The sequence below is a fragment of the Phalacrocorax aristotelis genome, chromosome 17, assembly GCF_949628215.1.
Source record: "Phalacrocorax aristotelis chromosome 17, bGulAri2.1, whole genome shotgun sequence".
Lineage (NCBI taxonomy): Eukaryota > Metazoa > Chordata > Aves > Suliformes > Phalacrocoracidae > Phalacrocorax > Phalacrocorax aristotelis.
Window position 1 is genome coordinate 4,277,071 of NC_134292.1, and position 23,364 is coordinate 4,300,434.

General features: G+C 50.9%; 1 protein-coding gene across 2 annotated transcripts in view; it reads right to left on the minus strand.

The window, feature by feature from the left end:
* The window catches only part of ASTN2 (astrotactin 2), a 358,803-nt gene that overhangs the window by 157,289 nt on the left and 178,150 nt on the right, over positions 1–23,364 (minus strand). For both annotated transcript variants that reach the window (XM_075111901.1, XM_075111902.1), the window contains one exon: positions 8,077–8,227. In XM_075111901.1, the coding sequence (XP_074968002.1) occupies positions 8,077–8,227 (151 nt within the window). The remainder of the gene's footprint in view (positions 1–8,076; positions 8,228–23,364) is intronic.

Consider the following 23,364-nt stretch of genomic DNA (forward strand, 5'->3'; position numbering starts at 1 on the left):
CTGGGAGGCCACCAGAGCCAGCCTTGCCGATGCACAGGGCTGCGGTTTGGAACAAATCGGGATGCCTGTGCCCACCGCCATCGTGCCAGCACAGCGTGGGACACCACGTGGCCTCCTGCCACCGGCACTCGGCACAGCTCCTCCACCCATCGCCACCGTCCTCACACAGCCAGAGCAAACGCAACGGCAGGAGGATCGTCTTCAAGAAGAAGAAAGAAAGCATCTGCTGAAACCTGTAAAAGATTGTGTCTTAGGAAATGAAGTTTCTGGATGAGTCCCTGTTCACATTAGTGAGCAAAGGCCCCTTTTCTCTCCTTTCTCGTTTACAAAACTCATTAGCAGTGAGACGGGTGAGGGGGTCACTGGAAATAAAATCCGAGTCTCATTACTGACAAGGATCCCCAAAACAAGAGGACACCAGCTCTCCATCTAAGCTGTCTGCCAGGGTTTCTCAGCTCAGCTCCTCTCTTCCATTATTTAGTTTAAGGAAACAGAGTATTTAATAAAGTGTTTCTGTAGAGAGTAAACTGCCCTTTTTATTATTCCACTCTGTTTTCTCAACAATAGCAGCCTTTTTGTCAGAGATAAAAGCCCAGACTTCTCCCATACTGGGGTGTCAGAGGTGATGCTCTTGGCGCAGACGAGCCTGGCTCCTCCGCAGCTCTTTAAAACCACACAGGGGAACTGCCACCAAATCCTGCTCCCAGTGCCGCTCTGGGTACTGCACACCCACGTCTGGATGCGTCTGGAGGTAAGACCCAGGACCCCAGCCCCATGATCCTGCCCAGTGCAGCTCCTCCAGGCTGCATCCCCAGCACCGCCAGCCTGAGGCTGCAAAAAGTGCTGGTGCTCAGTGCTGCAGAGGCACCGAGTGCAATGTCCAAAGGCCCTAATGACCCCCCTTCATTTAGAGGCATCCTCACTTCTCACCAAGGAACCTCTTCAGTGTGAGACAAGAACATTAGTCTGAGGCACTGCTGAGGTATAAGCAAGTGCCAGCATTTTAATGAACTCCAAACTATGCAGTGGCATGTGTGTTATTTGCTTGTTGGAGCTCAGAAATGATACAAATGCAGTAACTCCTATGCGTTCATATATATATACACACATATATATATTCGGACAACTTCAACTTATTCTGCCTTCGCTTTCTTGGCCCAGAAGGCCCCCAGCGAGCAGTGCTCCTCAGCTGCAGCAGGACCGGAGTCTGGCTGTACGCAGCCCAGTCTCTGCGGGTGAGATTTATCTCTCCTGTCCTAATGTTTTGGTAAAACGTGCCAAAAAGCACTGAAGTGCCCATCGGCTCCAGGCAGTCTCTCTCCAGGGTCACCCTTGCCCCATCTCCTCAGGGCAGTGACGTCCTCACCGCCCTGGCTGCGGCAGACCCCTCCTCAACACCCCACAGTGGGGGAGCATCCTTCCCGGAGGGAAACATTACAACTGTTTTCTGAAGTAAGAGTCATTATCTTCCCACTCTTTTTCCCCCCTCCCTCCTTTCCCCTGCTTCCTTTTCGCTTTCAAGATCATCAATCATTATTTTAGCCTCAGAAAAAAATCAAACCCATCTGTCTCCCAGGCTCCCAAGCACACGCTGTGATAGCTCACGCCCCTCGGCTTGCTCCCCCTCTGACAGCGGGCTGGGGGCTCCACGGAGGAGACCAAAGCTCCGTGCAATGAGGCAGCATCTCGTTGCCTCCGGCCACTGCACAGCTCTCACATGGACCCTCTTGGGCAAGTCACTGTGTATTTTTTGCATCTCAGTTCAAAGTGGGATGGGCTTGTTTCAAGCAGCTGGCGGGATGCTACGTACATAGACATAAGTGCTCAGAGCTGCTGGAGCAAGGAAATGAAGCTAGTGGAAACCCTCCAGCTGCTTTCCTTCCAGGAGTCACCAACAGCCCGTTTTGGGGTGCGCCAGCACCTCCTGCCATTGGGGCCTTTTCCTTCCCAGCCAGAGTGGAGGCTGGCACCTCCAGAAACCTTTGGGAGACCAGAAATTCAACTCCTGCCTCACCTGACATCCAGGGTACAGCCCAGCCACAATGCTACACACCAAATCCTATGATCCAAATCGAACCCGAAGACCCAACCCAGCTGCAACCACAGTACATGAAGCATCCCAGTTTGCTGGGGAGCAGAGGGGCAAGGGCTGCTGCCAGCCAAGCCCTCCAAGGAACATCACTGGAAAAGCCAACACTGGAGAAAATGGGACTTCTATCACCCAAGCTACCTCTTCCCAGTGCAGGCAGAGACCTCCAGCACTCCCTGGTGCTTCCTAAGCTATTCCACTTGCTTTTAAATTTGGCCACCGCTTGCCAACGTGGTGCGAACACCTTTTGCAGCACTTCAAGCAAAAGCAGGCAGGCGGTGGGCTCCCCCCCGCCCCTCTGCTCCCTGCCACAGCCGGCTACCAACCCCATCGGCTTTTGCCATCCTTTGCTTCCCTCTCTTCCTCAAATCCCATTTTCATCACAGGTAGTTACCCAGCTTAATGAGATAAATCCGAAATTGCAGGCTCCTTGGGAGGGGGGCTTGCTGTTGAGCTCAGGGGGCTTCTACTTCCAATCATAACGTGCACAAGCAGTCATCTTCTGCTTCAAGGAGCCAGCTAAACTTTAAAGGGATTAGAAGAGAATGGCTTCCTCCCCATCTCCCTCCCTTGTGTGTGCATCTTCAACATAATTAGCTAGGTGCCTCATAAGGCTGGGACGGATGAGTTTTTATTTTTCAATGAACAATTGTCTGTCAGAAAAATGCAGATTTGATGAAGCTTAAGTGCTTTGTGGGATTCCATCAATTACATCTCAAAATTCATTGGGAAATTAGGAGAGCATTTAATTTTGACAAGGTTGAAACGTTTTGCTTTCCACTGCCTAATTTTGTTTTTGTTTCAGGCAGTACACTGGGATAACACAATATATAACACAAAACTCCAGATGATAATGTTGGAATTAAACATTTCCCCCTCCTTCATAGAAAGGAGATGTTCTGAACTAAAATATTTTGGAATTTTCAGATATGCAGGGGACTTCTGCACAGCATTTTGATTTGGGCTGAAACTCCCAAATACGCAATTTCTCCCCAAGAATATCAGTTCTCAGCATTATCCACTTCATTTCAAAGTATCTCCCCACACCCCTGGGTGACTTGTGCTGGAAGGAGGAGACCAGAGCGGTAGCCACTGCCCTGTTCCTTCATTTCTAATCCCATTCCTCATCGAAACGGTTACACTCTTAAATTAAGCCATTTCTCTGCCCCACTTTGCAGCGGCTAAGGAACAGCCCATCGTTTTGATGTGGAAGAGAGCAAAAGAGAAGGATTAGCTCCAGACAGGCTGCGCTGAGGCTTATACGCCTGCGTGGACCATGGCAAATTTCTCCTCCTTCTCTGCCTAAAAAGGCTGGGCCCAACACCACGCCGGTGTCACCATGGGCCACAGCTTCATTAAGAGACTCTCTGGTAGATGCTCTCCCTTCTGTAAACTGCTGAACCAGACAAAGTCCCTCTTGCCTGATGGGCTGACCCCCGATCACATCATGCTTGGAGACAAACTATGCTTTTTTCCTCGCTCAAATTAGAAATAAATCTGTGCTAGAGGAACCCCAGCCTGAGAGCAGGGAGATGGTGATGATCAGCAGGATTTCATGTCTGTGCAGAACAGCAGCACCCGCTGCCTGGGCTCAGCAGGCTCTTCTACCTCTTGCTGACCCCTCTCCCAAGGTGGGACAGATCCTGGAGCGCAGCCACGCTGTGAGCCCTTCCACATCCCCTGCAACATCTTTGGCCTCCGTGCCACAAGCCACTCTCTTCTGACTTAAAAGACCAACTCGCTAACATCTACGGGCATCACAGATGTTCCAGAACCATCAGACCATACCACCCACACCCATCTGCTGCCGTGCCACTGCGGTGAAGCTGCTCATGCAGCAGGGAAACAAGGGCCCTAATCTTGCTGCTATCTTGGCATGGGACTCTGAGTTGCCCTCCCCACCACCAGCTAGGTAGCTTGTGCCCTCCTGCTTCTCCAGGAGGTCCTGACGGTGATGAGACCCCACCCTGAGAGGCACCACGGGGCTCAGACACACACCTTCACTGCACACCTGTAACTGCTGCTGCCTCCTCCCGCAGTGATGCTGAGGTTGCCCAACCTGCACTGGAGAGGCACCATCCATCTCCTCACCCAGCTCATGAACTAAGACCAAAGCTTACTTTCCTTGGGAAAAAAAAAACCCTCACCCCTCTTATTCCCCTGGGGCTGCAATCCTGCCTCGCTGGGGCTCACCAACAGGTACAGCCATGGGGTGGCAGGTATGAGGCAGATACGTTTTCCAGGGCAAACGAGAGGACTAGCATCAGTGAGTAAAGCCAAGCTGAGAGACAGGTAGGAAACCTGAATTTAAGACAGGTTACAGGTGTTTGCTTCTTCCCTCTTTAGTCTCTCAAGGCCAATTCACAGGTTTTCATCTCAAATTATAAATCACCAACACATGAGGGTCAACCACTTTCCCTTCTTCAGCATCCTCCCTCCTGGCTGAGCAATAACCACCATGCTGGTAGAAGGAATCAGCGATATATATTCCTGTAATGGCAATAATCTGACTTATTCCTCCAGCACAATTTCTCCTGGTTTGCTGTGATCCCTGCAAGAGGGTACAAAATGTACACTTAGACTCAATGTGCAAAGCAGAGCCAGCAGGTTTAGAGCTTACTGGGATTTTGGCTTCTTGGGAAATACCCATGGCTTCCCAGACACGACAGCAATACTGGGGTGTAACAAGGAAAAGCAGCACAGAAACAAGTTTTCTAGAGCTTGGGGATTGTTTTGTTATCTTGTAAGGGGGGGCTCAAAGGCAAGGCCCAGTTAGCAATGCCAAGGTCTTAGCAAGGTTGCAGCTCATGCTTCTTAAAGTCACCCAAACAAAAAAAGCCTCCGATAAGAAAAGAACTGCAGAAAACCTTTATGCACTAATGCCACCTACTGGGTACAGGTAAAAATAACAGAAAAATCATGAAAAGGGGAAAAAAGGGCCCCATGGGAAGTGTGGGATGGAAGGTGGGGAGCTGCCACCCCTCCGGATGGGAGCCCCACCGCAGAGCCTTTGGGGTCTTCCACGTGACACCTTGCATGCGGAGTTTTAACTAAGTGAAGGGACACCCTCTTTTCTCCTTTGTAAGCCCAGGGAGACCACCCTCAAAGAAATTCCACCACGAGCTGCAAACAACTGCCCTCAACATTTCAACCAAGTCCTTTTAAGGCCAGACAATTAGTTAATGGCAGAGCCTATGCTGCTAAAAGAGCCCGAAGATAAATGCATGCCCAGTCGTCGCAGAATTACTGGAAGCTGTACTAAAGGCATGAAGGAATTGGTAACAGATGATGATTATCTATAAAAGAAATAAGAAATCTTTGAGATTTGTGCTGTTCCCTGGTTGAGCTGCTGGGCTCTGGCTCTGCTGCGTATTAATTGCTTACAAGGCTGCATGTATATTTTATGCTCAGTACCTGCCTGGAACATTTGTTGGATTTAGCCTTGATTGATGAACCACTGATTATATACGTCTGTGGTCCTTGGCAAATTAATAAACTGTTGACTGGTAAAGATTAACAACATGTCATGATTTGCGAAACAGTGTCCGGAGTAAAGCTGGAGCAAACCTAGTGCTAAAATTAGTACACGAATGCTCCCTGAACTCTATAAAAAGGGGATAGCTTAATTAAATTACATCCCAATATTGCCCATAGCACTTACCAAATTGGCAAATTGAGTTCATGGCAGTTCAGCTTTAAAAGTAACTGACATCCCTGCAAATTTGCAGCAAATGATCCTATCCCTGCCCGCACTGGAAGCCCAACGCACACCCGGCAGACTCCAGGAGCCCAGCTGGGATGAGGAGGGGACGTATCGCTCAGCACAGGGGCTGGTGCAGAAGGTGCTGCAAGGTTGCATGCTGGGGCTGCGGCGAGCTCCAAAACTCAGCTCCCATCACCTGCAACCCCACTCAGCACCATGAGCATGACCTGGGGCTGGGGGCAGCGCTGCTTGCCCACCCCTTAGGCTTTTCAGATTGACAGCCATGGACCCGCGGCCAGAAACATGGGGCAGTGCCCCCCCAGACCTCTGCTTGCACCCCTGCCATTGCTGGGGACCTACACGCAGGTGACGAGTGTAAGACGTCACACGGAGTTGGGAGAGCTGGGAGGGATGGAGCACTGTGCCCCTGGTGTCAGTCAGATGGGAAGCAGGGGGAAACGTGGACCAGAGGTGGGATGCAGCAGCCGTCTCCAAACTGCCCCCCAGGGAGCTTAGCTCTGCTGCCTCAGGCTACACCTGGGACTGGGTAGCTGGGAGGCTTCACCCCACGACCAGGGACTGTGGAGAAGGGCAGAGCAACCTTGTACTCCTGCAGCAAGGAGAAAAAGTGCTGAAGAGCAGAGGGAGGAGAGACAGGCATCTCTGTGGCCATCTCCTGTCCCTGTGGGATGCGCGGCCCTGGGAGCCCAGCGTGATGTGGGGGGACGGGGGTCCCACGGTCCCCATGTGTCACCTCTCACCCATGGCTCTCAGGGAAGGGATGCGCTCCAGGAGAACCGCTCCCACTGCTTCCCCTTTCTCCCCACTGCCTGCTGTATGTGGTTCATTCTCTTAAATAAAGCTTCATTTAGACATTACAGAAGCGGGGGGTGCTATTTTCCCCCAGTGACACAGTTTTCAATTTCTGCCTCTCCGTGCACTGGCGTGGTAAGTGCTAGGCCTGTAATTTATTGACAATTTCTATCTTAATACATCCTGACTTCTAAAAAAGAGGCATCTCTTCCCAGCAGCATGGGGTGATCAGAGCCCCAGTTGCTTCTGACAGTGTCTGGGAGGCACACTGGTGTTCAGAGAAAAATTACACCACAAAAAAACAGGGAAAATCCCCCAAAAGATGAAAAAGGCAGCTGCTCCCTGGAAAAGGGAACAAAAGGAAACAACAATGGGGGGAAAAAAAAAGCAGGAAAGGGAGAGAACGGCAAGGGGAGATGGCACTGGGCGCTGCTGGCGACACATCAGGCTGTCGTGCTAAATGGCCTTAACAAGCAATCGGAGAAGGGGATAATGAAAAAGCCACCCCCGGGACTGCACCGCTCCAGCCTGACCTTTCCCGGCTGCCATATATAAACATCTTCAATAAATAAAAAGACACTTAACTCCCACCTCTGCCAAGATGGGAGGGATGGGGCGATGGGGGCTCTGCCCACGGCAAGAGGGGAGGGGAGGGGGCAGAGCAGCGGGTGTGTGTTTGCAGGGCAGGCGGAGTGGGTGACGAGCTCTGGACCCCTGCGGGGGCCACCTCCTGCTGCCTGGCAGGCAGACGGCTCCTACAACAGCCAGGCGAGAAGGGATGCTCCGGGTTTCCCCCAGTTGCCCAACACTTTGACCCTACACCCCCGCACATCGTATTGGACTCGCACAAGGTCTGCATGCAGGGAAGTGGCAGCTTTGCCATCAGGGGAGATGGGTTAGAGCTGGGAGAGGTGCTGAGCTCTCCTGCTCCCTCCGGAAGAACAGCAAAACCCCTCTGTGCATCAATAGCTGGGAATGATTCAGAACCTCTGCCCAAAACTAGTGGTTTAAGGTCTAAGAGGTCTTCTGGAGGGGGGATTGCAAAACCTGGGACTCAGAAGATTGTCTGGCAAGATGTGAGCATGTTCAGAAGCAAATCATCAAAACCCTGAGGGTGTCACAGGGGCCCAGAGTGGGAGAGGATGGGGAGGTGCTTCATCTTTCTCCCACACTGGGAAGCACAAGGCAGGAGAAAAGGTGAGATTGCTTTCAGCTTGTGCTTTCTTGACAAGCAGGAAAAGGACCATCAGCCTCAAGCATTTTTCTTTTGCTGATCTGAGCCCCCAGGCTCCTTCCCTGTGGTCCTTAAGGCATATGTGATTTGCCATGAAGGCCCCGGGGGTGGGAAGAGTCCACCACCAGCACACACATCCCCTTGACCACGTCCCTGGAGAGGGAGCAGGCAACGTCCCCCTCTGGCTTGTCCCCAGAGCAGACGCCAGCCCTGGGGGCCAGTAGCCACGGTACCTACCACGCAGCCCGTCGAGTCCACCTTGCGATCCGAAACGCACTTGAAGTTGCGGGTACAGCCACCGTTGTTGCGGGAGCAGTCTCGGACCGGCCCGAAGGAGGAGAGCAAGTCATTGATGGTTTCAAAGTAAGTGGACAGCATCGCTTCTTCCCTTGGAGAGAAAAGGCACCGTTAGGGCTGGCAGGGAACTGGCAGCGCATGGCATGGACAGGGCAATCCACAGAGACATCTGCTCTAGCAAAGTCATGGCATTTTGATTAGCAAAATCGAGTCAAAGGAAGCTTCCCAAGAAAATTCAGGCTTTGTGATTACCCTATATATAAAAAATTTGCTGCATAACTCTGCCTTCCTTGATGAAAATCAGCTAGTTATGGCATTTCAAAGATACTATCTACCACTTTCAGGCAAACTAGCAACTAAGAGATACTTTATTAATAGCCTGGAGTTGTGTGTGAATCCAACTCTATAATAGACAACAGCAAATCCACAACAGTGAAACTCCTCCTGCACATTTCGCAGCTGGGCCAAGCCTCCCCAAGCACTCACACCTTGTCCATTACCTGGGGACAACTGCCAAAGCTGGAAAGCCATATGAAACTTGGCTTCGCGCTTGCTGGGACGTGGGTGTGGAGGCTCATACCTGCGCTTGGCGCCGGGGGCCGGGGGATGGAGCAGGGGATGCAGGGATGGGTGCAGGCACGGCGCTCTGCTGCACTGCTCCAGCCTGCGACAGCTCCGCCAGCCCCGGACACCACCACGCTGTGACGCCCTGCTCTTGAGCAAGCGAGAAGTATAAATGCCCATGAGTTCAATGTCCATGTAAAGCCTTGGGAAGCTCCCAGCCCTGCCTCTCCGAGCTGCACACGCAGCAGATTTTGTCTGTGACAAAGTGTTCAGGCACTTTGCTTTCTGCTGGGTGCCTGCAAAGGGAACACAGATGCCTGTCGAGAGCTTTAAGGATCTCCAAGGTATTATTCATCTTCAAAGCACATTTTAAATATTAACTGACACCTGCAACACATCTTGGGCAACAGATCCCGTCACCCTCTTACCGACTGGAGAGACACAAAGCAATTTACCCAAGATCACAGAACAAGTCAGTGATGGAGATGGACTTGACCTCCATAGACTATTGTACGCAGAGGGCTACAAATAAACACTGACCCCTCTAACCTTAAAATCCCCCCCCCCCAGGCAATGTTGGGAGTCACAGGGTGGTTTATTCCCCTTTAGCATCTCCCCCACTCTCCCATCAGCACCTAAAAAACCACACAATGACTCAATGTCCAGTGCTAGTCTCCCTTTTTGGGGAGTTTTTAATTCGAAAACCATGCACTTGGCAATGGAACAGCAGTGGAGAAGTATTCAGCAGCCCCTGAAGACCACAGCACTGCTGTCTTGAACCAGCACTGCATTATCTATCAGCGGAGGGCCCCAGCGCACACACACATGCCGTCACACTCACACATGCAGCCCTGCCAACACCAAATGCTCAAAAAAATCATGAGTCAGGCATTAAAAAAAATATGAGATTGGCATAAAAATGATGAGATTTTAAAAATAAATCAGTCACTGGGTGAGGTTTTTTTTTTTCCCCTCCCCTAAATTTGCCTTCTGCTTTCTGAGCCTTTAGAGTGTAATTGAGCTTTTCCCTGCAAGCTTAAGGGCTAGAAACTACCCAGAGACCAAACCCAAAGAGATAAAGCCCTACGCAGTACTGAAGTAATGATTTTGCAGATTCTGGATTTCCAGGAAGTCACAGGATTCCAGAAGCTGGGACTTTCAGCAAGGAAAGCACCATAAAACCAGCTGGTAAATTGGCACATTCCTGCTCAGACTGAGGTGGAGGGCAGCTTCTCCGCTACTGTGGGTCAGGGCAGACAAGTTACCCCGGCACCGGCGTACCTCCGTGCCCACCGCAGTGCCTCTGGCAGCATCGCTGCCCCATGTAGCAAAGTCACGTCTGCGCTGCCTGCTTTCACCCCAATTAATGCTTCCCAATTAACTTTTCCTTCTTGGTGATAAGGCTTCCAATATTCCCCCTCTCTTGGCCCATCTCCTAGATTTTCCAGCATATTTGGAGCTGAATCTCCCTCTGTCCTTTCTTGGTCATGTTTCAAATACCTTTAGAGGCCCTTTTCTATTAGCACTCTGTTCCCACCAGAATTTGCAGCTCCTCCGAAGTGAGGGAGTGAGAAAGACACAATATATTAGATTGGGACATGTATTTCTGCTGGAGATACGGGGGGAGAGAAAGAGCATATTATTTACTAACCAAAAAATTCTGCTTATTAATGTAGAGATAATTATTTAAAAAAAAAAAAAAAAAAAAAAACCACAACAAGCCATGACAACTCCTCTGCCACCCACCCGGAAAGCTCAGCCCCATCTGGTCCTTCCGAGGGGTTTCTCATCATATGTGCACTGCGAAAAGTGTGTCCCCATGCTCTCTCCTGGCTTTATGATTTGGCCACCAACCAACCAGACCCTCCTGCAGCTCCCACGGCCCTGAAGGGAGAAGGTGAGGAGCTACAGCTGTGCTGGGTGGTGTAAAGGAGACCCCGGGGCCAGATCCTTGGCCAGGGTAACTCCAGAGAGCTGGAGAAGATGGCTCATCCCGCACGGTGCTGTGCTCCAGGGCTGGGGCTGGCAGGGGCAGCTCGTCACGCTTATAATTTAAAAGCTGGAAGTACAAAATGACCTTCTGCCCTCAGGAGGGTGGAGGACAGGAACAGGAACCTTGCTCTCCAAAATCATGCCTGGCATAATGGATGACCCCCAACAAAACACAGGCAGGGGCTGCTGAGCCAGAACGAGCCACTAAATGCATTAAAATATTAACCTCGCCGGCAGGTGGGGAAGCGGAGCTGGGGGTAAGTGTTCAAACGTCACCTGCGAGAGGAGCGGGGTGACGGTGCTGCCTGCAGACGGAGGGGGTCTGCTTGGCCAGACTGCTTCTGCATCGGCCGTCGTTAGATGAGAGGAGCATCACTTCAGCGCAGCGCCCTGACAAAGGGGACGTCAGCAGATGAGAGGGCTGACATGCTCGGAGCAAGCTCTGGTTTCATCTGCCTCCAGCGGGGCTGGCAGAGCCGGCCTCGGTGCAGGCAGGCGCTGCCGAGGCTTTGGCACTGCCAGCCTCGACGCCTCCTTTTAATTTTACGGGGTGAAGAGCAATAATTAACTACCTGCCTCCCGCAGTGACAATGGGACAGGCAACACGTGTCACGGAGCAGATGATTTTCCACCCATGCAGCTCCAGTGGTGACCCCTGCCCGTCGCTCCCTGCCCGCTGTATGGGGCTGCAACCCCCAGCCCCCAAATCCGCCCTGAAGAGCCGGCAGTGCCGACAAGGCAGGGGACACATGAGGAGCGATGGCAGCGTCTGGCCACCACCGCGCCGTGCCCGCCGGGGGCAGCCGTCCCTCCCCACCGCCCAGGCACGCCAGATTAGACCAGCCCTAACGGATGAATCACTTTCCCTGCAGTAACAAGCTGCCTGCAAAGGAACAGCTCTTTTCTCTTGTTCTCCATCTACCTGTATTGCATTTCATTGAGTGACCAGGCCTGCCAAAGCCACAGCCAGACGCCCAAATGACACACTTATAAATGAAATGCACTCCCCTCTCTGCCAGGACCTACCGATGATACACAGCCTCAGTAAAAGCCCCTTTTCCAACAGCTTCTATTGCCACAAATGGTCGGCGCAAAGCACAACAGCAGGGCTCGCCACCTGACTTGCCACAGCTCCTGCGGTGCAGAACACAGCACCCAACCTCTCCCAGCCCCGTACCACCTTCCATCACCTGCACTCGCCTTGATTCCCTTGAAAATACTTTTCTCCACCTTCCTTCTTTGTTCCAGGCCCTTGTTAATGAAGCAGATTCAGTGACAAATATCACTGGGGGTTATTTATTCATGAAATACCAACACCAGGCAATTCTCAAAGCCTCCAAAGCACTCATCTCAGAATAAGCTCCTGAGCTTCACAGTGGCTCTTCTCTCCAGCTCATTCTGGAAGGGGATTAGTGGGTGTTATCCAACTCAGCTGCCCCTTTTTATTGTCTGCTAATGGTTAAAGGCTTCGGTATCTTACAAAGTTAACCATCGCTGAGAAAAACAAAGAAAAGGATGTGAGCTGGGGACTAAGCCAGTGCTGCTCTACCATCTGCTCCCCGAGCTGTGTTTGGAGAGGGATCAGGGGAGATTTGGGGTTCATGAGTTTCTAGAGACAGGGCCCACTAGCAGCAAAAGGCATGATGCTGCGTAACCTGAAGCTTCATCCCAAAGGAGGGACCGGCACAGAGCAGGGACCCAAAACCACCCGGGGGAGCCCAGCCACCATGCCTCGTGTCCAGCACCTCGCGCTGCTTCCTACTGCCATTGGCAAGAGCCCGCTCAACAGGGAACTTAAGAGCTGATGCACTTGCAGACCAGGACAGAGCAATTTACACCCAGATTCTGCCTTTTTCAGCCCAACAGCTGCTTGCCTGAGCAATTTTGACTGTCTCTAGCCACGAAACTTCTGCTGGGCTGCAAGACTTGAGAAAGGGCTGGTGTCCTTGTGGCTAAGATCCCACCAGAGAAGTGTCTCCCTGTGCAGACTTTGCTCCCTTTTCCTGTTATGTCCAACCAGGGGCTAAATCTGGATGTCCTTTGCCTTTCACCCTTCTTCCATGGCCCATCAGGTCATCTCACCCAGAGCTGGCTTTACCCAGAGGGACCCTCAGCCTTTGCCTCATGGATGCTCACGTGGGAGCCGTGGCTGCTTTCCCATTCTAGTCCCCATTACAGTCCCACCCAGCCCCGAAAGCTCAAGCTGAGCACCCGTCCCTCCAGAGCAGTTTCCAGGAGGAGCTGGATGGCAAAATGCCTCCAAGGAGTCCCCAGACACAGCCCCAGACCTGCAGCAGCTGAAGCCCCAGTCCATGTAGTGGGTTGGCTATTTCCTCCCCAGCAAATACTCTGTCTGAGCATCACTTGTGCTCTCACCTGTTCCCCTCTTTTTCTCTTCTTTCACATCTCTTTTTCCTCCACTAAACCCCAGCCTTCCTCTGCTAATCCAGCCAGCACTGAAATCATTAGTGAGATTGCCAAACTCTTCCTTGAGTTTCAGACTAAACAGTTCAAAGATATTAATGGAATTGATAGAAGCAGGACCTGCACGAGCCTTTTTGCTGCCTCTTGTTTGTCTGTAGCCACGTGGGCTGGAAACTTCTTCACCAGCGATGAACTGCAAACGCTGGGTGGAAGATGGAGAGCCGAGAAGGGTAGGTGCTTTCATCTGCAAGCTTGAAATATCAGATTGGAGGGGTGTTACAGACCGTAGCAGAAGCAAAGTTAACCCAGCTCTTCATCCCTGGCTTCCTGCACTGCAGCGCTTGGCCGTGTTAAGGCTGGGAAGAGCTCAGGGTGTTCACACAATGCCCAGCAAAATTCATCAAAGAAATGGGCACAGCGGGTCTGCCTGCCTGATCAACACATGAAGCCCAGCTGAGGGTGCACTGCAAAACTTTTAAACACATTTTTTATGTAAGCATTACACATAACCAATAAAAACACAAATTGCGTCTGCAAATCCCAACAGTCAGAAGTGAATTGCTGGGGTTTGACCAGCACACGGGGCTGGGGCCCTGGCTGCAGGCAGACTCCTCGGGACCCCGAGGTACCACTACCTGCTCTGAGCACATGGCATTCCCACTCACCTGCAAAGGAACAGCCATCCTTTCCCCTCCTGGGGACTCACCACCCAGGAGCCCCAGCATCTCACAAACGTTAGCCTATTCTCACAGCTTCTCTACACTGGGTATTATTTTCTTCACGTTTAAGACGTGGAGCCAAGGCAACAAGAGATCAGGATTAAAGGTGCTTACCACTGTTGGGTGTCCAATGGGAGATGCTTTCAAAATTATTTTTAGTACTTTTAGCACTTCCCATGCTCACAGCACAATTCCAACCGGGTCTGATTGCACCACAGGCTCAGCTGTTCTGTGCAGAGGGCCATGCAGATAAACACCCGAATTATGATGAATATATGGTCACCTCAGGAAATCAGTCTCTGATTTAAATACAACAGAATATGTTTTCTCCAGGATTTCAACCTTTCCCTTTTTTATTCTGCCTGCAGCAAGAGACTATTCCCTCTACAGCCCTCTCCTGCACCCACTACACCATTTACCAAGTCCATAGGTCATGCAGCAACCATCTCCTGCAGCACCGAACCATGAGCTATCTCCTGAGCAAGTCCATCCATGCACAGACCAAGCTGGGATGCATTGGAAAAGTTAATCTCCAGCCCCAGTGCTGGAGGACCCAACAAGGCAGTGGCAGCTTCTAACCAAGGGACTTCAGAGTCTGAAACTTGGGCACGCTTAAGCCTACGTCTTCAACCAGGTCTCTCAGTGTGGTGCCTGAAGATGTGTGTGCATGGAGCAGATTTATTATTTTATGCAGAAAAACTGAGTTTCAACCCAGCACACCCACGGACAATTTTCAGCCACTTTAATAGTGCTGTGAGGTTTCAAGGAAAAACTTGATCCAGGTCCTAAACTGGGAGAAATCTTCCTTACCTGAGTGATGTTGGAGAAGGCACTTCAACGGAGCTACGCTGGCATACTGCAGATGATGAGCTGCTTACTAAAACTTTTCCAGGTAGTTTCACTTCTTGTCGTAATACTATAATAAACACTTGCAAAAATGCTCTCCCAAAAACCTTGAGGTTGAAACTGTGAAAAATTCCCTACCACGCTCCAATAATTTGCTAGAGATTCAATAAAACAATCACTCTGCCAAGGCGTTTTGAGGACACCTCAGCAACCAGAAGGGCCAGAAATTTAATTACAGCAAAGCAAAGCAAAACCAAACACACTGGAATAAAAGCGAGCTCAGGAAGTCCATCACATGCAGCACACGTCCCGGGAGACACTAGAGGACAGGGATCTTCCTGATCACACCAGGTGGGCCCCCATCCTCGGATGCGGCACGGCTCTGCCATACAAAAGACCGGGATGCCACAGCTGAGATAAATAAAATAGTTTTAATTCTGGGCATTTTTTTTCCTGTTTCAGGGAAGAATTGCAGTCACCACTGCAACCTTGCGCAAGCCAAAGTCAAAGACAGGCGATGCCAGCTCAGTCTCCTTTGGCACCAGGAGGTTTAAGAAAAGGCACACAAGCCTTAATAGGGATGATAAACCAGGGTCAGTACACTGAAAATTACATGTGTCAGCGCCTGCTTCACCACGGATCGTAATTAATCCCCAGTTTGGCGGTTGCGTTTCCCGTGCGGCGACGCTATCATCAGGTCAGGATGCTCCTGTGCATCAGGCACCTCAACAGCAAGATGTGGAATGGGATGAGACGGAGGCTTGGAGCACAGCAAGTGCTCCAGGTGGGACAGAAAACCCGCGCTAAGCACCTGGGGACACCAGCCAGGAGGAGAAACAGCACAGCCAAGCTCGTCGCGGCCAAATGGATGCGTGTTGTCCTGTATCCCCACCTCCCCGTTCTGCATTTACTTAGGGTACAGCTTTCCCAGCCATTTCTGAGGTCCCAGCCTTTATCCTCCTGTTTTATATCTCTTGGAGCTGACAGCTGTGTCGCAGGGGCTCAGGCCCACCAAGCACCCGGCAAATGTCCCCGCTCCTGCACATTTTCCACCTGCCCCTCATTAGCTTCATCAGGAGCTAATTCTTCAAGGCAGGGATGTGACTGTCCCCATCTCGAAGGTGTCCAGCACTGACAAAACTACTTCTCCCCTTCCACGCAAATGCAAAGCCCCGGCTCCCTGCTGCTATTACCACAACCACTCCTAACATCCCAGCTGATGTTTCAGCTTCCAAGGAATCCGCTTCCCTCTATTGACCGTATCACCAGCCAGAGCCAGACACACCTAATTCAGTTTTATGAACTTTAGTTGTTATTTACCTATGAAGCACCAAAGTTACCCGAGATGAGCCTGACCCATCCCTTTCCCTACACTGCTTCTCCAAACTTCAGCTGCAAAGAAAAACTTCATGATTTCTAGAAGTTCAAAAAACAGTAGCAAACCAGAAGCATGGGAAAAGCGTAGTTTCAACATCTTAAGACATAAAATTATGAAAAAATATAGCATTTAGACCACGAGGAACAGAAAGAACAACATGAGGGGTTCTAGGCAGCTCCAAATATTAATAATTTAAGCAGTTTATAGTAATGGAATCTGCTTGTTCAACACAGAATCAGTAGTAGTACATATTAATTGATAGTAATTGAGCACTAATTAACTCACAAAGTAATGTTTATCTAGGAAAATGGATCACGCTATTGGCGCGGGGGTTATCAGTAAAGGCAGAAATGCATAATTAAAAAATACATAAATGAAAATTATCAAATGATTTCTCTAAGCTAATTAATATTTTCACTAGCTCAGTTTGCCCATCAAGTCCTTCCATCCCATCCTCTCAAATATTATTTTCAAAATAGTGAACATGTAAATACATTTCTGGCTTCAATTTAGAAATAAAAAACAACTGGAGGAAAAAAATCTGTGCAGAAGGGGAAGGTAGAGACCACAGGGAGGGCTCGCGGCTTGCCACGGCGGAGCTGCCCTGAGCCGAGCAGACCTTGCTGATGCTGCTGGCAAGACCTCCTGCAGGCTGCCATGACAGGAGGCATCCAAAACCACTTCTAACACCCCCACCAACGAAACGCTGACCCCTGCACCACGCAGGTGGGCAGCCAGGAGTCCCGTGGGCTTATCGGGAGGGATGGAGCAAAACACACCATGCTGTAGGAGGAGAAGTGAGGGGGGGGAGGGAGAGAAAGCTCGTTTGATGTTGATTAAACCCCCGGTTCTGACCCCAGAACCGCATACTGTGACCAAGGGCAGGGGCCCAGGAGGACAAGGGAGGCCAGCCCGGCTCCAGATCCTCCATGGGGATCAGGCTTCTGCAGGAGCTTGGCAGGGAAGCGGCACGGGCTCTGCTATCATCCCTGTCTTGCCCCTGCAGCCAGCCCTTCCCGCAGCCCTGCCACTCAAATCCAGGGCAGCTGCCAAGCACAGTACCCCACAGTTAAACTTACAGGGAGCAAAGCCCTCCAAGGGACATGCCACGTCCCAGCTATCTCCACCTGGATGGTGGGATCTCCACCGGTGAAGGGATCCTGCAAAACATCTGCCCTGCAATGCAGAGACATGGAGGTCCATCAGGCATCCTGCAATCGGGAGCCGCGGCCGTACGCAACGCAGGTACGCGCAGGTCTGCGCTCACAGAAAAGGTATAGTGAAGGAAATTATAAAGGTTGCATTGTGACTTACTCAAAACTTAAGAAAACGGGAGACCTAAGGTTGCCATGGCAACCTTAATTCAGTCTCTGGTAATTATGCACTTTGATGAAGGTGTGATTCCAAGACCGTATACAGGAGGGTTATCTGAAGGACCTATTTCTCCCCTAACACCAAAGGTGATGGTGCTGAGCTGTAACCAGGTGTCTCTGGGTGCCTGAAACAGTCCGGAGCTCGACCTTTAGGCATCCCAAAACTCATCCCTGGGTACCTATGAACATCCGCTGGCTTCTCAGCGTCCTACAAACAACTTCATTTGCAGCTTCTCAGTATCTTGTTCTCTCTTTGTTGGAGGACGCACAGCTCCTACTTTACTGTGCTCTATTCAGGTGCTGTTCTGCATGCACAATTACTCGGCTCCTCATGGGTTGCTTATCCTTTGCTCAACACCAAAACGCAGCAGTATTTCACAACCAATAAAGTAATTAAGTCCCCAGTCTCCCTCTTACCACCCCCATTTTACATATGGGAAGCTAAGGCCCAGGAACAGTAATATAGAAAACATCCACTACATTACATGCACCAAATCTGAGACATGTAGACTTGATGTTTCAGAGTGCTTAGCATTAAACGACACTTCTCCTGCTCAAAGCACAGCTCTCATTGACTTGGGTTGAAGTTTTTACAGCTCCACATTAATGCAGATCATTCCCAGAGCAGGTTCATTGGCTGCACTGAGTGAGGCAAAGGTGAAAAACTAGGATATGATCATGCCATTAAAGACGGTTTCATAATGCATACGCACAGAGGGGCTGCCTGAAGGCTGCACAGCAAACTGACCCTGGCACCTCCCGGCTTTGGAGTTTTGCAAACTTGATAACGTTTGCTGAAGAGGAGCCTCATCGGGTTTTTATTCTGAGCAGGGAGGAAAGGGGAGGCATTTAGTCTGGAAAAGAGGACATTTTTCAGCAGCAGTTGCAGGACGCACCATCACTCAGCCTTTGGTGAGCAGAGCTCTCCCCAGGGCAAAATCATCCTGTCAGGCTCCTACCTGCCCGCTCACCATCCTCTTCCCCTCTTGTCCCCCATTCCCCCAGTTCCCCTTCCCCGCTAGACACAAACTCGGTATTTCTGGCCAGCCGCTACTGCTCTCCCTCACGCCCTCAGCCAGCATTTCCGAGCGGGAATGCTTGGCTGTGCTCGGGCATGGAGGATTGCTGCCGACTCTTGCTGCTAAAATCAAACAAGACTTCATGCCGTGTGCAGTGATTCAAGTTTTTCAGCACCGCTTTTAAGCTGGTCAAATGAAGGCGGTTCTTCGCCTGTAAAAGAGAGACCCTCCACAAAACGTCTGCCTCAATCCTCTGCAACAGTTTTGCCTCAGGGAGAAAAAGAAATCTTAGAAAAACAAGCAATCAAGCAAAAGCCTAGACAGAAGGCTTGGGATCTCTCATCCTAAACTATTAAAGGCTGTAAACATCATGAGATGGGTCAGGCCACCCCAGTACCAGGCAGCGATTGCAGCCCTGCCTGGGCTGGTCTGAACAAAACATAGATTTGCATAGACTTTATGTGGCATGGCGAAAAATGCCATTAACCTCACTGCCGTGATGGGCTCTGGGCACTTCCTCGCTACCTCGCCTGTATTCGCTCCCAGCACGGACCCGGGCAGACACCACAGAGGAACTGAGCATCCAGCCACTTTCTCCTTGTCTTTGCCCTTCAAAATAGTCAGCAAACCAAGATTTCAGGTCACTGCTCATTCATCAGCCCAAAGGGATGAGCCGGGGATGAGCTAAAGGATTTTCCCATTTAAAACAGACATATATTCTATCCCAAAAGAGAGCTTGGCTGTGGCAGTTCCCATGTCTCCTCCCTGCTTTCCCCACCTCGAAACTGAGATCCTCGTTGGTGGGATCTCAAAGGGGCCAGAAAAGCAGAGAGGAGCTGGAAGGATCCCAGCCCACGTGTTGGCTCTGTCCCCTGCTCCTGTGCCCCAGCCCCGGGGGTGGTACAGCCCTCTCAGTGCTGCAGCTCATCCCCCAGCCCCACGGAGGCAGAGATGTCCTACAGTACCCCGTGAGAGCTGGGGACCGACCCAGTACGGGGTACGGCATGGGGAGCTCTATCTCCCTTGGTCATCATGAGCATTTTGCAATGGCAAGCTTGAAAATCCCAGCTTGGTGCTTAGGCTTCAGTATTTTAGGCACAAATGAGTCACTGGGGTTTTCCTTCCCCTTTATAGCCTTCAAGGGTATTTTGGACAAGCCTTCTGTTGTAATGGGCTCTTCTGGATCTGACTTTGTAGCAGGGTCAGCAGGAAAGGTTGGACTTTGCAGGGAAACTGGGAGAGGGAGGGGGTTACCCTCTAGCCCGTTGTTTGCTTGCACCCAGGCACGGGGACCAGCCACATCCCAGACTCAACCACTCTCATCACACAGCAACTGGGATTTTTTTTCTCAAGAAACGTATAAAGTGCTTAGATGCAGTGGTGATAAGCACTTTAGAAATGTCAATAGAATTAGATTAGACAAATAGGAAACAGCCAAGGCTGCAGGATCAGACATCCATGCCCTGATTTTTCACAGGTGCTCCTATTGATCCGCTGGGAACAGACAGCATCGAGCCCCTGGGAAAACGGGTGCCAGGGATCAACCATCTCCTCATGGACAGCGATAAGCATTCAGAGTGTGGATCCCTGCCCCGATGAGATGCTCACCGCTGGCAGGACGGCCTGTGGAGAAGCGAGCCCTATAATGCCGCAGCAGCTCAGCATCCCCATGCAGCTCCAGGGGCAATGCTAGGCTCTGCAATAAAGCTCTGTCCAGCTGAACCCCCCTGAAAGCCACACAGCTGGGTGACCTTCACCAACGCCTCCACATCCCAGGGTTCACCAGACCCTGTCGACCCTACCTGCACCCCACAGACCTGGGGAGCTGGGTGCACTGCTTCCCAGCCACGGCACTGGGCGAGCAAGCATCCCATGGCATTGGCATACATACAGCTGCGCAGAGAGAGGGGTAAGAGCCCATGAGAAGCAATACCAGAGCTTTTCGGAGAATCAAACCCATGAGCTGTATTTTAGAAAACACCACACACCTGGGTCATTTACTAGGGATGCATTTATGCATATGTATACATATATGCATAGCTTTGCTGCTAAATATAGCACTTTCTATCAGCAACACTCACTGGCTTTGAAAGAGCCAGGTGAATGTCCGCAGACAGAGGAACTGAGGCACAACTAGATTATTTACAGTTCGTTTCCAGAACTAGTCTTTGAAGTTGGAATCCAATTAATTTTATACCTGGGGAGAGATTTGCATAGGGATTTTCCATCCGTATGGGCAGATTTTTCAGAAGGACTCAGCTCTTACCAAGGCACCCAACGCCAGCTGTGTTTTCCAAGGTGCCCAGCGTCCATTAGTAGCTCCTCAATGTACAGCCAGGCTTGTCACAAGGGCAGCACCCTCCTTGGAAAGCCACCAGGTACCAAGCCCTTCTGAGGACACCACCTTCAGAGGTCTGGTATCCAGAGATGAGGGGCACCCCAATCTGCTGCCGCCTTTGGTAGGGACCCATCCCACACCTGCCTGGAGATGTGGGCACTTGAGAGCAAATCATTTCCTACCACAAAGACAGGGATTTTCTGCCAGTTTAAATCCCTGAACAAGCACAGTCCAGGATCAGAGAGAGGCCCCTGGGGGAAGCGATGGGCATCAGTGGCTAAGGGAGGACCTGGACTGCCCCGTGGCTGGTCCCACTAAATCACCTTGGCTAAGTCTTAAAACTGCACCCACACTGCCAGGAGGGTTTGTCTTGTATCTCCCCTGCAAAGATGCCCCATGCCCCATACCCCTCTCACCCCCACATCAGTGAGTGCTGCCCGGACAGACCTCAAAGCAGCCACAGGCTGTCCCCAACTTGCAAACTCTTTGGGGCAGAAGCTGTATTTAGACCTGTGCATGGGGCAGCTCTCTTCAGTGCACTTAAACGAACCTTTCCTGATTTACAGTCTTACGAATACCCCAGCGGAGAGGCAAGCAAGCCTTTCCCCACTCCCTTTCACACCCCCACTGCAAACCACAGCCCTTGGGAGCCCATGGCACGGTGCCTGAAAATCTCTGATCCAAGCGATGGCTGCAAAGCATCACCTTCAGACTTTTGAGGAAGAGGCAGAGCTTCAAATGCACATGAAAACCCCGAAGGCCAATGTTTCAGAAGCAAACAGCATCCACCAGGAGGGAAGGGGCAGCCCTGGCCACGGCAACACCTGCCGGTAATGAGATGACCTGTGGGCTTCCTCCCAGCTTGCCAATTTGCAGGGTGATTGCTGTACATTTTCAGCCTTGCCCGCAGCCATATTGTATAGCGAAGGCTGCCGAACTGCGTCCAGGGCCAGGTGTGTTCAGAAAAAAGGATAATCAGCATTTACAAAAACAAAAAAAAAGGCGAAGAATCTGGCACTGAACTCTGTTCATCCATTTTTGTTCCTGCTGAACCAAATTGACTGCCATCGAAGCAAATGGCAGATGAAGAAAACATTGACTTTCTGCTTGGGTCAATAAACAAGATGAATTGTGTGGGGAGTTGAATGTGGAACAGGGAACATCATCATTTACCTGAGGAAGAGAGAGGGTTAAAGGCAGAAAGGCTGAAGCAAGGCACATGTGCGTATCTCGCATAAGGACACTTCACTTGGGAGCTCAACGCTGGGAGGCAGGAACTGTGTCGGCTCTGCCAAGGCTTGGGACTATGCTGTGAGACGGGGTCTGCTGTGCTCAAAACAGAAGATCTCAGACCCATATCCTGGGATAAGATGACAGGGGATTGCATTCCTGAAGCTGAGCATCTGCTGGTGCCAATGGCATTTTCCTGGAGCGGGTGCGCAGCCTGCACAGGGCTGAGACCTGACTTCTGGTCCAGAAGTGGCCAGACCAACCCTCCCAGAGGTCTCAGAGATGCCAAGGATGGGATTCAGCTCACCCATCCCAAGGTAACCCAAGATACACATAGGATTTGTCACTTCTGGCTCCTCCAAACTCACCGGGAGAGATCAGCTCAATTTGGGGATGATGCCCCTGCCCTAAGGTGGTCAAGGACTGCAGCAAGAGCTGATCGATGCCCTGAGCTCCATGGACCAGATCTCTGCTGATTAGAAAGGGCATCCTCGGGGGCTAGCTTACATACAGATCTAGGGACGATCTAAGCTACTCCTAAGTGCAGTCAAATCAGTCCCAGCCTACGGCCCTTGGGACCTCCTCCAATAGATGCCAAGGAGAGAAGAAGGAGCCTGTTATTGGCCTTCCTGAGGAAAGGGAAGGTCTTGAGCTCACCCGTAGGATTACATAGGTAAAACACCATTTGGGAGAGAGACAGAAACCCTCAATTATGGAAGAAACTCCTTGCACTTTGCACTGTCTTAGACACCCCAGAACTACCAACCTGTAAAATGACAAAATCCCAGTGCCCGTAACAGGATTCATTACCCTTGACATGTTGCCCCATCTTTTAGCCTCTTGACATCGTCGCTACCCTAGTTTAGACCTCCCAGGCAGGCCTATTAATGGTGTGTATGGGTAGAAATGCAGAGGGCTGAGCAGACTCCCAGGGTTTCTCACTGGTCCCAGACTCAGGTTTCCAAAGGAGACATCACTTCGGAAGATCTACCTCCTTATTTTGTTGGGTTATTTCTTTATTTATAAGCCTACCCCCTCCCCCAACAGTAACCCATGACCTGAAGCACCTCTAAAGAGCAGACAATGGTATTAAACCAATGGCAGCACTGTGCTTACACACAAACACATGCTGATTTTGAAGTTTAACTCGGAGCGCCTGCGGCCTTGCTCTGATACCAAGCCTTCCCAGAACAGACATCCTGCCTTCATCTGTAAACCTTTGTGCTATTGCATTATTAAGCTGAACATAAAGAATACACACATTTAATAAAGGCAGAAGAGACTACACCTCCTGGCAGATTCTTCCCTGAGCTCAATTATCAGCACTAAGTGTCTCACATGAAAG